General features: G+C 34.8%; 1 protein-coding gene across 1 annotated transcript in view; it reads right to left on the reverse strand.

The window, feature by feature from the left end:
• Window positions 1–4823: 4823 nt before the first annotated feature.
• The window catches only part of HCFC2 (host cell factor C2), a 38949-nt gene continuing 27061 nt past the window's right edge, over window positions 4824–16711 (reverse strand). The window contains exons 10-15 of the mRNA XM_065887584.1: window positions 13553–13730; window positions 10225–10428; window positions 9600–9673; window positions 7552–7689; window positions 5774–5959; window positions 4824–5138 (exon numbers count right to left, since the gene is read on the reverse strand). Coding sequence (XP_065743656.1) covers window positions 4824–5138; window positions 5774–5959; window positions 7552–7689; window positions 9600–9673; window positions 10225–10428; window positions 13553–13730 — 1095 coding nt within the window. The remainder of the gene's footprint in view (window positions 5139–5773; window positions 5960–7551; window positions 7690–9599; window positions 9674–10224; window positions 10429–13552; window positions 13731–16711) is intronic.

Consider the following 16711-nt stretch of genomic DNA (forward strand, 5'->3'; position numbering starts at 1 on the left):
TGGTATAGCTTTTTCCTTCATCATTCGGTTTATAGAATTATTTCTCCCCAGAATGTTGTAGTTCATGTTTTTCCAGGCACGATTTTTAAAAAGTCGTTTTCTGAGTTACAGAAATATAAAAGTATAAGGACTCCCAACTATAACTGGGAAACTTGGAAAGAAGGTGTGCCAATGTCATCTTGTGTAAGAATCCTTTGTCCTGTAAGCTTAGAGCTGACAACAGTGACCTGACAGACTCCAGTGAGGTTCTAATGCTGGTGCTCTGTGCTCTCCAGCAGCTCCCTGTGCTTACATATTAAATATGTAGGTAGCTTCTTCTAAAGTTAGACAATTGTCCATGGCTTTCCTATATGGAAATCAGAGAGACTGACTTTGGAAATATTTTTAGCTCATTTTCCTGATCATCCAATGTTAAAAATCACTATCCAGCAATGCCCACCAGTCTCACTAAATTCTCAGATCTTTTTAGATCAAAGAATTCCTCTTGAGATCTATACACACCCATATTAAATCCCTTTTAGCCTAATAAATATGTGACATATCTCTTACTTATCCCAGAACTTCTCTTAGGAACCTAAGTGACAGCAGGGTAGGGTAAGACAAAGGTGGAGCTTGTATTTCCTCCAGAGGCTTATTAAATCTGCTAAAATCTCTTTCCCTTTCAAAGCCTCCCTCTCACTTTGACCCAATTTGAGAAGGGGAGTGAGAGTATGGAGAGAGATGTAAAGGTGCAATTTTCTTTAGTCATTTGTTAAAATATTTAAGTAGCAGCTAAATGGCTGATATGGAAGAGAGATAAAGACCCAGTCTCTGACCATCTGGCAGAGGGAGAGGAATAACAACGCTAACCAGTAAGGGCGCAAGAGCTTTTAGGCTGCTATGACAGAAGATTGAACAAAGGACAGTGGGGGCATAAGAAAAAGGGGTCAAATCTACCTAGAAATGAAGTATGTCAGGAAAGGCTTCAGCAGGTTGGAGACCTTTATCTAAATCTTGAAAATATGAATGGAGACAGGTGGGAGTGGAAAAGGGGACTGCAGACGGAAGGAGGTGCATAAAAAGACAGCACAGTCTGACAGAAACTAAAAAAACGTGCAGGTGTCAAGGGAGTGGTTAAAGTTTCAAATGACAAGATTAAGTACAATGAAAGAATTCAATGGATTTGGGAAATGAGACGTTATCCCTGACCTCTGCTAGAGCCATTTTGATGGAGTAGCAGGACAGAAGACTGGCTGCTATGAATTAAAAAGCATAAAGAAAAAAAAAAATTAAGAGTACAGAAGACCAAAAAAAGGTGACAACAACTTTAGTCTGTTTCTTGGAGCCATCTGCCTTTTTACTTTCAAGCATACTAGTTTAGTTACAATGAAGGTTAGATAGGCTTTACATTTCTATCAGAAAATGACTCCCAAACACAATCCACTAAATAAACAAGTTTTTAGACACAGTTCATTCTTTATGAGCCTGCCTGTATCATTTTAAGTGAATGATACAACATCAGCATTTCTACAGATTTACTCTGCCACCACTAATTTTTCTTCCATGTAGTTCAAAATAAATAACACCTGTAATTGCTTATAGTAGAAAAGGTGCTTTATTTTACATGTCATTGGTACACAATATATAAAACTGCCTAAAATTAGTCTTGGAAAACATAACTGTCAGTTATACCTTAAATGGTCAAGGACCAAGTCTATTTTGTAACCTATTTCATTTATGATCAGATGACTACAGTAATTTTAAATACTAATAATCTCTTCATATCCAATGTTACAAGTTATTCTTATGCTACAAGTGCTGCAATTTTTAAAAATAAAAATATCTCCAGTTATAGTAGACCATATATCTAACTGGAACAAATCTTTGCTAGTCTACAAGTCTTTGAAATAATGGATCAACAGTTTCACCTTCTTACAGATGATTATATGTATGCAGTTGGGTTATAGGGCAGGGGGCCCTCATACATGCAATTGGATTATTTCTGTTTTTTTTTAATGCAGATAAAAGTGAGTTTATAATACCCTATTTCTAGTTAAGTTGCCAAACAGTTTACTAAACTAAAATGAAGCCAATACGATATTTTAGAAAACATAATTCTAAGAGCATGCAACAGCAAAATCTTTTTACTACCTATGTGAACCAAATCTGCAGAGTCCAGGAAGAGGACTACGGCACAAAGACTTGTACATCTGAATTGCTTATCCAGCTGGGAGGAGTAAAGAAAGTAATTTAACTCAGGGTAAATCCTCTTATGAAAGGTACCTGCATGTTATAACCCACTGCTACACAAAGGGATCTTCACTTAGAAAATGTGCAAATCATAAGAAGCTAAATGCACTTCTCTTGTTACTTATCCCAATCCATTCTATTCATAAACACATAGCTCAATGACCTCTTATTAACTATTAATGTGAAAGCCACAGATATTTCCTAATGGCGTCTTTCAGTCACCAATCATTTATCAGAGATAAATGTGATTACTACTTAATGTACAAATGTGAAAAAATGGTAAGAAACTGGGCTGATTCTCAAAGTAAAAACACGTTATTTTAACAAATCCCTTGGTACAGAAAGACTGCCTTTCTCTCTAGAAAATAAGACATATTTTAGAACCACAGGTTCATATTCACCTCCTAGTCTAGAAAAGAAGAGATATTTAAACAAAGTAAACTAAACAAAATACTAAGTAGGTATAAATGTACACACTCAAACAAATATTCTATTCTTTGCTTAAAGTCAACTTATTCCTTGTCATTAAGAGAAGTGCTTCAAGATGCAAATTGTTAATTAATGCAGAGAATAAAGGGTTAAAGGCCAGACCTTTTCCTAATAAAGCAAACAGATCATTAAAATGATTGGGCTTGAAACACATACTTACTATAACTTTCCATCGTTATTCTTTTTATAACTAAACGCACACATATACACAACAAACCCTAGCATTTAATATGTGCAAAATTGCTTACCATTTATTTTAACTTTGGTTAAGTACTTCTTTAGCCTATATCAGACATATTATGGAAGCTACACAAATGATTACAAACATAATAATGAGGTAAGTTAAAATTCTACTAGTGCAAAAAGCAAGCATATGCCAAAAGCAAAGCATATGAGTTAAACAAATGCAGAATGAAGCTCTCACCAAGGGAGGTGCTGGGATAACAAACCAGAGAAGCTCCTTGTAAACACTGTTTGTAAAGTACACATTTAAAGATTAAGGATTCATATAGCCACAAAAAAGGTATTCTAACAACACCACAGTAGTGCATTTATTTTACCTTTAGAGTTTGGAAATCACTCATTACGTGTCTAACAGTTTGCATATTTTCTTCAAGAGAAAATTAGTGAGACACATTAATTACAAATACTGTAGTATAAAAATCCCAGTTCTTTACAAAAATTATATATTAAAATATTCTATACACTTTTAAATTAGTAACTGGAACATACATATATATCAATTCTGCACAATTAAATCCATCTTTGCTTGGAGTATTATACATGAAGTTTGAGGACATAGCTACTCAGTCAACCTAAACTGGCATAAGGTTACATGGTATAAAATGACAGACCTGTGCCCCTGCAGTTACTGCAGCTCTTAGTCTGAAATATCTTTTCTGCAATTATTGCTCTGTATATTCATTCCAGATTCGAATAGGCAGTGGAACCATGAAACGTCTAAAAGGTTTAAAACAAGTTACCTGTAGCAGAGTATCCATAATGCCTATGTGCATCTTTAAGGTTGTAATGGAACCTGAGTAAGCTGTCTAATGCTTATATTTCAGTTGTAAAAAAGTTTATACAATTTCAAGGTAAAAACAATGCAAAAATAAAACATTTAGAGCATTTACAAAAATCTTACAAATGTTTAAAACACTATTTCAAAACTCATGTCCAGTTAAGGTGCTTCTTTCTTTCTTCAATAAGAAGGACATACTTTAACTTTGAATTTTAAACTATGAACATTTTAATTTCAGCAAAAGCAAAATTAGATCCATTGAGACAGATGTTAAAATGTTTAGGGATATACTTTACTTCTGATGAACATACAGAATTTTACTGCTGAAAGGGACCTTAAAGGTAAACTCTTTTAACTCCCTCATCTATTAATCAGGAAATTGAGGGCCAGATAAGTTAAGTGCTTTGGCCAAAAATATATTCCAATATATCAACCTGGTATGAATCAAGAAAACCCATTATCCTTTTTGTATGTTGCCATGATTCTTGGAAAATGATGAAAATTCAAAAGCAGATTTCTGAACTTGCCTTTCTTTTTTTAATTTCTTAAGCTCTGTGCTAACTGTAGATAAAGAAATGAATCAAATGGCTACTAAAATCAGTATTACAAATATTATCCAGTAGAAGATAGTTGTTAGAGGACCACTGCTCATATAGAATAAAGTTAGAGGGAATACTCAAAGACAGGGCCTTCACAATGTAGAGAACATTTACTATATAAGACAGCACAGTGTACAACAGCCAGTTACTAGAATCATCTCAGTAACTCTAGGATGACTGAGTTACATGGCCTTTATAAAAGATATTGGAGTAATAAAGCCTTCTAGCTTTTATCTTAATTTTACTATTTTCCTTTATAAAAGAGCTATAACTTTAAGGAAGAATTCATATACTAGTTTTCAGAGAGGCTTTGCTTCTTTTCTACTTTTATTTGGATCTAGAATTGAGCAAATACATTTTAAGAACAACTTACAAACTCAAATTCATAACTGCTAGAAATACAGTCAGAGAATACTCTTAAATGACAAATCTCCAAAACCAGTTACTAATAAATAATCATCACAATACCTTCAGTTTAAAAAAAATCAATTTAAAGGTGCTTTTTTATTGTTACCTTGAAGCCATCGAACTTGTGTAGCTGGTCCATATCCCTTTTCATTCTTTGCCGATATCCTGAACACAATGGCAGGCCTGGATGTATAATCAATGTGTGCATTTGCAAGTTGCCCAGCAGTTACTATACATGATGTCTTTAGACCACAATAAATCCTCATAAACACAAGCTGACTTGGATTATCTTGTATTTGTGCTGTGCGGATAGCCAAGTAGGCTGAATATTCCAAAATATTTCCAGAAGGTGAAGTTGGAGGTTCCCAGGAAAGATGGATACCCTCAACATTCTTGAAGAGTGGGGGAAAAACAAAAACAAAAACAGGTAAAAGTTCTGAAGCTTTCTCTAATATCACTTATTATGTTGAGTCTATCTTTAGAACACAAGATGTTTTTCACTAAAGTAACTGCATTAGATGTTAGAACTTTTATTGTTGATTTTTAAAAACCAAACTTAATTGGATCCACAGTGTTTAATTCATGCCCTTTTAAAAAACATAACTAGGCTTAAAAGTCTGCCTGTACTACCCTAAGAAAGGGATTTTTCTTATCTGAAAGCAGACCTTATCTTCTCTAAATAGGGATAGGACCTTAGGATAAAATATAATCCAATTAAATGTGTTCTATTAAAATTCTCCAGCACAAAACTTTTTGGTTCCATAATAACAAGAACAAAGCTAATATTAAGAAGCATACACAGGTTTCCCTGACCTTCTAAAATTTGGATGCTATAGTTCTGCTTGAAATTTTGGTCCTTAAAAATATCATGAATGATTAGAGAAAAATATTCTAGAAATCTTTAATCTACCCCTTTTAGACACCTCTCATTTCATCAGACACTAACAAGAATCTCTAAACTGATAGTTTTACTTCAGGTACAAAGTCTCAGTAATCTAAATCATTAAGTCTTGACCTGATGTCTCACCTTTGAAATTCTGACTGCAGAAGGAGCTCCAGGAAAACCGGGAATACAAGTTTTAAATTCACTGATTTTGCTGAAAGGGCCTATTCCACAACCATTGATGGCAGCAACCCTGAATCTGTATCCTGTGCCTGGAACAAGATCTTGTTTCTTAAGTAAACTGTAGTCAGGTACATCTGCATTTCCTATCTAAAATATAATATATGCAAAAGTCAAAGAAAAGATGCAATTAATTATTTTTTCATTAAATAACAAAACTTTTAAAGAATGAATTATGTTTTAGGGTTGTAGTTCACATTATTTATTTTCCTCTTTCATACATGGAATGAACCCCCCCTCCCCAAAACAAAAGTAACTAAGCCCATAAATTGGTGATTCTCATCCAGAGGAAAAGTGCCTTTCCAGTTGAGAATCACTGGCTATAAAAAGAAATATAAGGGTATTCTGCACATGAAGAGTATGGAGATAGAAAAAAACTGACCACTATAAACAAGGTAACAACTATCTCCATGTAAACTTAACGTGGAGTAGAAACCTCAGAAAATTTACTGTCAAACAGTCTAGCCAGGAACAATACCCTTTGGACACAGGCAAGCAAACTTGATAGAAAAGGAATGACTAGCACGTAGTACAGAGCATTTTAATAATTAATATTCAGCAGATGCTAAAAAAATGTTAAATTAAATAATTGGACTGCATACTCTGCATAAGAAGATCATAACATCTACAACTTTCAAACAATTTTTACATATTCTCCCTAACTCTCACTACACCACTGTGAGACAGGTAGTGCCAATGTACCATCCCATTTTTTTAAGGAAGTTAAGTCATCTCCATTTCACAGATGAGGAAACTGAGTCTCAGCAAGGTTAAACAAGTGACTTGTCCAACGTCACACTGTCAAGTACTGGAACTAATGATTCAAATTCAAGTTTACTGGCTCTAAATTTTATGTTCTTTTCTTTCTTTTGGGAAAAACAGCTACTAGGCCCTTAGATAAGGATATTTCCATGTATATGAAATCAAACTACAGCCAGAAATTTTGTTAGGCATAATACCAACAAATTATTAACTAGGGTATCTATTTTTGTCAAGAATTGGAAGAATTCAATATGTAAAAGTGAGACACCAGAAGTAATATTAGAGAAACTAAAGTATAATGATAAATAATACATTCCCCATCAGTAAGATCTTTGGGAGATTCAAACTCAATATGTATTTCTTTGGCAATTCCCTCTCTGAAATTCCCCATTCCAGAAAAAAATTAGTTCAATATGCTTTGGAGCTGTTATCTATTTCATAATTCTTAGAGGGTTAATGTCTCATCTATATATATGAGTTCCTCTTTAAGGGACTTTAGAATTAAGGGAAAATTAGATTGTATTCAATAGCGTAGGGGTTTTTAAACTTTTTAAACTGTGAAATTAGGAATAACAAAGTTCTAAGTAAAAAAATGTTCTTTAAACATTCTTTAAACACACCAGGTAACAAAATTAGAGATATTTCAAAAAATCTTTATCTGTACTGGCCAGACCATATCATTTATGACTCAAAATTCAGCCCAGTGATTGTATGAGATTTTTTTAAATAACCTGCTTGTGATATATTCTATAAAAAGAGTCTTAAAAAAGAATACAAGATAACTATATATAGAACCCGCAATTATAGATTGTAAACAGATCCCAATTTCACTCATTCGAATGTCCTGAATCAGGATTACTTTTTAAAATCTCATTCTTGAGGCTTATAACTAACAGTGTAGAAAGTATGTCAATAGCTACCTTTGAGATGCTTTGCTTCCCTTTTGGCAGCAAATAAAACTGGCTCACCAAAGCTGTATTATTTTTAAAAATTCCTACATCACACCACTGTCGTTCTCCTGCTTTCATTGTGGCCACTGGATTTGAAGGAGTCTCTTTCTAATTTCAGAGAAAGAAACATTTATGAAGACTCTTACTGAACATACAAGAAATTTCAAGATTTAATAATCCATGCAGTGATCTACAAGTAGGTATATGGGTAAACACCACAATTAATAGCTCATAAGTAAATAAACTCTTAACAGATTAGGTCAACTGACAGTGAAACAGGGTTGCCAATTCAAACATAGGGAGTGACAGGCATTCTCCAAGTCAGTAGCTCTGTGCTATCAACCTAGCTGGAGTTAGCATGCTTTCCAATCAGTGATACGTTAAAATGCCAGCTGTTTTATAGAACATTGTCATTTCAGAGACTCTCTCAGAAAATGTAATAATCCCTTTAATGTGACACTACAACTTGCTCCAAAAGGAGCAAATAAGGAAAAATTCATTCCAAGCTGGCTTATTTCTAGATTCAAAAACAACTAGCAGAAATTCAGTGATCTTTGCACTTGAAATACCTGTGATTCTCCAAACCTAAAAGGAGAAAAAATGTTCAAAACTAAAATGCAATTTGAATATAATTTATTATATACTAAAGAGGAACAGATTAAACAGTTTTACATTTTTACCTTGCTTTAAGACTAATAAACTTCCTCTACCTTAAGCTACTTTTAGTGATAAGTGAATTATACTTAACCCTGGAACTAACCTTTTTAAGCCATCTTCTTTATAAATGAGACACTGTTTCCAGAAGCTCAAAACAAATGTGCACTTCAGTTATTTATTTCTGTCTTGAATATATAACAGCAGAGGTACATGCTTATAATTCACATTACTTGTTACTTAGGCTATCACACATGACAAAGCGAGCTAACTAGAAGAGTCTTTAAGGTTTTTAGAAAAGTAATAGCTTTAAACTATTTTCATTTTAAAGTTGTAAAAACTCTCTTCAACAACTTTTATAAAACAACTGGCTCCAACTGAAATAACAGATACCACTCTGGCTGATGCATTGTAAAACAGATTTAAGAGATAAAAATTCATTTTAATAATTCTTCTCTGAGAAGAGTCTAAGAACACTGGGACTTAACATTCTGGAAAGGTGAAAGCTGATGAAGGTAAATACAGAATCAAAAGCCATAAGATCATGACTGAAAGAAAACTACAACTATAGACTAATCTTGAAGATTCTAAAAGGTAAATTTTAGGTCAAATAAAAACTCTTGCTCATAACAATAAAGTTAAAATGACTGAGAATTTAAAAAAAAATTTAAAGATATACACAAACACATGTATTCATCTAAGTGAAACAATCTTAGTATACTATTTGGGAGGCACATTCCTAGCATTTAAATTTGGTACCAGGCAGACTAATTCTGGCCTTCCACCAAAAAACCCAATGTCAGCGATTGTTGGGATACCCTACAGGTATGCCTGACTCAGTATTGCAATATTCTGTTGTTCTCCTATTAAGTAGCTAGCAATAAAGCCATTCAAGTTTTATGTTTTATGACATGTCCTTTTACTCTTTAAACCATTAATATAATTTCAATATATACACATATGTATGTATACACACACATTTCTGATTATTAAAGTAACATTTTATTACAGAAAAATCCTGAAAGCGTAAAGAAGAAAGTGAAAATTATCTCTGGCCCCACAACCTGAAGAAAGTCATCTAACATCGTAGTGCAGACGTGTGAGGACTCACGTGAGAGTGTGAATGTACACACTGTGTGTGTTTTTAATAAAATTGGGAATGCAGTATATATATTTTGTCCACAGTTTTCCACTTAACATTATACTGTGAACAGTTTTCTCTTTAACCCTTCATTTTTCAATCTATGCCAAACAATTACTAGAGGATACCCGAGTCTTTTCCTGAATTTATGTTGAAGGTGCTCAGCATTTAAAGCATATTTAACCATCTGTAAACATGTATCATCTCCAGGTAATATACTTACAGAAAATGGCATCACTGCAGCATGTGCCTCTACACGGCTGATCTTAGTTGCAGGTAATGCACATGTTTCATCAACTAAAAATTAAACAATTCATCAGATAAGACTTACATAATCACTTATCAAACAGATACATTAAAATATAATTATAAATATACAAAAAATCACAATAATTGGAAATATGGACCCTCTAACTTGAACTAATTCACAAAGTTCATTTTTCAAGGATTTGATGACTAGTTGGAACTTCAGAGAATGTTCACCAAACATGAAACACAATTCCTATTGCAAAAGAATAAAATGAGAACTTACAAAATCAGAAATCAATCAAGCTGGGAGAATTGTTACTCCACAGCCTAGAACTAATCTTTTCTAAGGAAAAAAAATTTTGCAGAATAAGTTCATGGTAGGAAAGATACATTCTGATTGTATTACAGTGTGTGCTAATTTAACTATTTTATGTAAGGTAGCAGAGAATATATTATATAATGATTTTAACAGAAATGGCTTATCCTTTTATATTTGATTCAATCCAAGATGAAATGCAATTCCCATCTAAAACAAATACGTTTGATGAATTTATATACAAAAATGGTTCAAAATACAGTATGTGAAACACATTTCAAACCTTCAGATTTGGTACTGAATGTTGTTAGTGAAGTTTCATCTTTAACAACTGCCCCATTTGTACTGGATGATTCAGTTTTAATGGTCTGCTGGGTTACCATAGTTTGTGCGTTGGAAACAGTACTGGATACAGAAGTTTCAGGGATTACTGTTCTTAAGTCCAGGCAACTACTTAGAACACCTATATTTACTGAAGTGTGAGGACCTAAAATTAAAGGGAAAGGATTAATTATTAATATAACATCTGCAAATAACTGCTGTATCTTGTAGTTCTTGTCACCCAATTCTTGGCATTTTCAATTTTAAAATCATAAACGTGAGCACCACGAAAGTCAGTCATATGACTTAACCATTAGGCATAAAATATCTAGAAAAATAAAGTACATTATATCCATAACAGATTTCCAACTTCTCAGCTCCTTCTTCCATTCTAAACACTGAATCACTGTTCTTGAACTCTACTCAGTCATAGATCAAATGGCCTTTCCTCCCATTTTAGGAAAAGAAAAAGAGGTGATCAGGCATGAATGCCACCAATTTTCTGCCTTCTCTTGTCCTAAACTAGAAATGTATTTATGATTGTGCCCAGCCCCTCTGTCCTCTCTTCCATTTCAGATGATGACTTCTCTCCTAAGGAAGTTTAATCTATTCTCTTGTGCTCTTGGTCCCATTCCTTCTGCATACTTTGGGACCCTCTTTTATCAATCATTCCTTTTTGGTGTTTTCAAATTCTTCTTCAGTAGTTTTGGCCCTCAGTCTATAAACATTATAAACAAGTATTCTCCAGTTACCATCTCCCCTCGCTAATTTCCTTTAGAGCAGTCTCTACTTCCTTGACCTCCCCAAATTTGATCCAGCACACAACTTTAATGAAATGGCTCTGACAAATGTCAAGGCATACTTATTTCTAAGGGATAGTTATCTATTTTCATTTACTTGACTTCTCTGCAACGTAAACAATCCTCACCACATACTCTTTTTTTTTTTTTTTTACCACATACTCTTTTATGAAACTGTTTCTGTCTATGACTTGTATTCACTCATGCATACATCATAAATGCATAGTCATAAACAGTGATGCCCACTATACAGGTAAAAAATATGATACCAATCTTTTTTCCTAACCTTCTTGGAATGCCTTTTCAATCTCTTTAGCTGGCTTCTCTTCTTCAAATGACTCTTTAAATGCAGGTGTTTCTAAGCCTTTTCTTTTCTCCCCTTGCATATTTTCCTGTTGTTTTAGCTACCATTCACGAATTATACATCTCTCAAATACATGTCCCAGGTGCAGTGCCAGGTCCTGAGAATCCAGCAGTAAACAAGTCAGACAAGGTCCCTGCTCTTGTGGAGCTTACATGTTAGATACTCTTAATTTCTAAATTTATACTTCTAGCCAAGAACTGCCTCGTAGACTCCAGACCTAAGTATCCAACTGCCTATTAGAAATCTTTACTAATATGTTCCTCAAGTGCCTCAAAAACAGTAAGTTCAAGGTTGAACTTATCTTATGCCCAAATCTGTTCTTGCTCCTCTATTTCCTATCTTGATGAAGAGTATCATCAACAACTGAATGTCCAACCCAGAAAACTGGGAGCCATGTTCAACTCATTTTTATTTCTCATATCTAACCAGTTTCCAAATCTAATAGGTGCTACTTTCTAAAGGTCTCTGAACTGATGTATTCTCTCCTCTCCATCCCACCCACTGCTTTAGTCTCTATGCACCTCTTGGAGTCCTAAAAGAACCTCCTAACGAGTCTCCCAACCATTTCCTATTATAACTCTTCCTGATGGTGAGGCTAGAAAGTCCTTTCCAAAATAAAAAACAAAAACTAATCGCGGGGCTTCCCTGGTGGTGTAGTGGTTTAGAAACCGCCTGCCAATGCAGGGGACACGGGTTCGAGCCCTGGTCTGGGAAGATTCCACATGCCGTGGAGCAACTAAGCCCATGCGCCACAACTACTGAGCCTGTGCTCTAGAGCCCGCGAGCCACGACTACTGAGCCTGCGCACCTAGAGCCCATGCCCTGCAACAAGAGAAGCCACCACAATGAGAAGCCCGCGCACTGCAATGAAGAGTAGCCCCTGCTCGCCGCAACTAGAGAATGCCCACGTGTAGCAACGAAGACCCAACGCAGCCAAAAATAAATTAATTAAATAAGTTAACTAAAAGAAACACAACTAATAATATCACTCACTTTTGAAACATACAAAAAAAGGAAAAAAGAAAGAAACGTATCAGCTACTCCAACCTACAGAGAAAAAGCCCAGTCTCCTCTTGTTAACCTGAAATTGGGTAACCATTCATTCACATATTTGAATATCTACTATGTGCCAGACACTGTCATTGTACAACCACTCTTGTTTCTCCATTTGACTAATATTAATTTTATCCAAACTGCCTTACAAGTAGGATTCAGAGTACATTAAGATTCCAAATCTCATATTTGTTTTCAAGAGTATAAACTTCTTTATATGATAGACATAGAAAATCACTATAAAAAAGAAATTTAAACTGACGTCCAAGACCAAGCTTTTATAATTTTGACCAAATGATTCCCTTATATCAGAAAATCAACAAAACAAAAGTGCTCTCCTCTTCCACAAATAATAAAATTAGAAAAACTATAGGAAATTATTTTCCTTGAATACTTTAAGGTCGTAATTTTTTCAAATTAAAAATAAAACCACATATTCCTATGTCAGGGATATATCAGAATGAGATTTATAAAGTAATTTTAGACAATGAAATCAGAGGCAACACTTAATATATCTCAAATGGTATCAGAATATTCAAATTAAATACTTTAAAATATAAGGATCACCAAATTACAAGCTGTACCATGAATTCAACAGGCTAATCAACAGTTTCATAAATGAACTACCTTTCTGGGGATAATCCAGTTACTTGGTAAACAAATATTTATTTATTTATTAAGTGATTACTATTTACCAGGCATGAATCTGGGTGCTGGAGAACTTTATGTGAACAAGATAGACAAAATCCTGGCCCAAAATAAATTACTGCAGATAGTTATAAGTGCTAGGACAACAGGGTAATGGAACAGTGATACTGAACACACTGGCCAATCTCAAATGGTACACAAGAGCTCGCCTCATTTAAATTCTATAGTTAATAACTAATCTTTACTATTCAGGTAAGTTCTTGCTTGGTATCTTGACATCATTCTAATTAGGGTTAATATGGCAGGTATATATTATATTTTGAAAATGGATCCAAACCATATAACATTTACTTTTTCAAAGACTCTAAAATTTTCTACCATTATTATAAAAAGCTTAAGCTTTATTTAGAATGCCATCTTTATACCTTCATTTTTCCTTAGCATATCCACCACACAACTGTTATGATTAGAAGCGTTAGTTGCCAAAGATGAATGTAAAGTGGCATTAGAATCAGTTGATGCTTTGAGTTCTGGTTTGTTTTTCAGTGAAGTTCCTTTCATAGCTGTATGTTCAGATTTTGCACTGTTCATTGTATCACTGATCTACAAGAAGTAAAATAATTTATTGTAGCAAGTAATGTTCAATTAAATAGAAATACATGTAAAAAACAAGCAAAATAATTTACAACTTAAATGTTTTGAAAATAAATTTTCCAAAATACAAAACAGTTTAAATAATATTCTTAATTTGTACAGGATTATACTTTAAATTTTATAATAGTTTAAGGAAACAATTTCTTTCCATTTAATATTCATTCTCAAAAGACCAGTTCTGAAGGGAAAAGGAACAATACATTTTCAGGGAAAAAAAAAAAATCTACATTTTTACAAGTGGTAGTTAGTATTCAAGTAAATACATATGTAACATAGGTGACAACATCCAAGATACTGAATTTAACATTTAAATTTTCTTAACAAGATCAGACATGTACACTAAAGATTTTACGACTCCTAAGAGAAAAATCTCAGTTATATGAAACCTTCAAGCATATGAATTATTCTATATGACTGAGTTTTCCACATAGGCTTCAAGATTTAATACATACATATAAATATTCTTCACCATTAAACATTCTAGATAGGAATCTTCCTAATTACATTTGTTTGTCTTCTTAAAGACACTATAACAAACATATTTAAACCTTTTGATAATTCAAATCATCAATGTGAACATCAGTTATTATATAGCAATAATTATAGGTCTACTGAACCATAAAAGTGATCTGGCTTCATTTAAATACCCCAATATCGTTGCCTCTTTTTTGTTACATGTTTTTTGTTACTTTTCTGTCTCCACCTTTAATGTCAATTATAACTATATTATCAATTATAATTTCTCATAGCTCTAAGGATACTTGTCCATAATATGCCCTCTACTTCCCTTCTAATTGATAGTGATTGTGCTACTGTTAATAAATGATGATGATGACAGCCACAACCATTAAGGAGCATTATATTATGTGACAGGCCTTGTGCTACATAGTTATAAAGTCTGTATCTCATTTAATCTTCATAAGAATTCTATAAATTGGATAAAATCACCCCTGGCTTACAGATGGAAAAAAATGAGACTCAAAGAGATCTTAAATAACACACCCAGGGTCAGGCACCCAGCAAGTAGCAGAGCTAGAATTTGACCCTAAGTTTATTTCACTACCAAGTCTCCATGTTATACTATCTGGGAAGCACAGTAAAGCAAAGTGCAAGAAATGAGGTATGCCTTTATAAAGCAGAAAAAGCTAAAGCTAAGAGCTTGTAGGTGGAAATTCACCGAGAGGTGAACCGTTTTTGCTGAAGAGCCCAGAAAGGCTTGGAAATTGGGGGCATCACGTTCTTTGGAGGCTGAAGTGCAGAGTGCAGAACACCAGAGGACCATCATATAGAAGACAATATAAAAAGTGTCTGCAGCCCCAGCTCTGCTCTTCCAGCATACAAAGGCAGACAGATTCCTCACCTCCATTCGAACTGAAGAAGGGAGATAGGTAGAAAGATTAAAATGGGAGTCTCTGGACCGTGGTACAGAGTCCCTCTGGTGAGGATAGAGGAGGGGCACCAATACTAAAAATGGGGATTAAGTGAAAGTCTGCATACTGAACAGAAAGACACTGCCCTCTCTGCATTAAGCTCCCAGAATATTGATAGCCAGGCTTAGAGCCATTAAGCAAGAGGTTGGAGAAGTCTCGGGGTAAACCCACTGGTCCACAAGATAAGATACTGATATTTGTAGATCCTCACTCAAAAACCCTCATTAAGCTCTACTAATCAAGCATGCCCATAGGCATAGAGCTGCTATGGTCTGACATGTCTGTGTCCCCCACAAAATTATATGTTGAAACGTAACCCCCAAGGTGATGGTATTAGGAAGTAGCTTTGGGCTGTGATTAGTGCCTTATAAAAGTGGCCCAAGAGTTTTGTTGGGTTTTTTTAAAACAGATTGTGCAAGATTGTTTTCACAAAAACTTGAAAAATTCACAAGTGGATCAGCAGTGCATGAGCACCCCCTTTTCCTGATGGTGAACGCCAACACTGTGTGGCTGACAGGGTCTTGGTGCTCCAGCTAGGTGGCAGGCCTGAGCCTCGGAGGTGGGAGAGACGAGTTCAGGACACTGGACCACCAGAGACCTCCTGGCCCCACGTAATATCAATCAGCGAGAGATCTTGCAGAGATCTCTGTCTCAACGCTAAGACCCAGCTCCACTCAATGACCAGCAAGCTCCAGTGGTGGACACCCCATGCCAAACAACTAGCAAGACAGGAACAAAACCCCACCCATTAGCAGAGAGGCTGCCTAATATACTAAGTTCACAGACACCCCAAAACACACCATTGGATGTGGTCATGCCCACCAGAAAGACAAGATCGAGCCTCACCCACCAAAACACAGGCACCAGGTCCCCTCTGCCAGGAAGCCTACACAACCCATTGAACCAACCTTACCCACTGGGGGCAGACACCAAAAACAATGGGAACTACAAACCTGCAGCCTGTGAAAAGGAGACCCCAAACACAGTAAGTTAAGCAAAATGAGAAGACAGAGAAATACACAGCAGATGAAGGAGCAAAATAAAAACCCACCGGACCTAACAAATGAAAAGGAAATAGGCCGTCTACCTGAAAAAGAATTCAGAGTAATGATAGTAAAGATGATCCAAAATCTTGGAAACAGAATGGAGAAAATACAAGAAACGTTTAACAAGGACCTAGAAGAACTGAAGAGTAAACAAACAATGATGAACAACAAAATAAATGAAATTAAAAATTCCTTAGAAGGAACCAATAGCAGAATAACTGAGGCAGAAGAACGGATAAGTGACCTGGAAGATAAAATAGTGGAAATAACTACTGCAGAGCAGAATAAAGAAAAAAGAATGAAAAGAATTCAGGACAGTCTCACAGACCTCTGGGAAAACATTAAACGCACCAACATTCGATTTATAGGGATCCCAGAAGAGGAAGAGAAAAAGAAAGGGACTGAGAAAATATTTGAAGAGATTATAGTTGAAAACTCCCCTAATATGGGAAAG

This window comes from Phocoena phocoena, chromosome 11, assembly GCF_963924675.1.
Source record: "Phocoena phocoena chromosome 11, mPhoPho1.1, whole genome shotgun sequence".
Classification (NCBI taxonomy): Eukaryota; Metazoa; Chordata; class Mammalia; order Artiodactyla; family Phocoenidae; genus Phocoena; species Phocoena phocoena.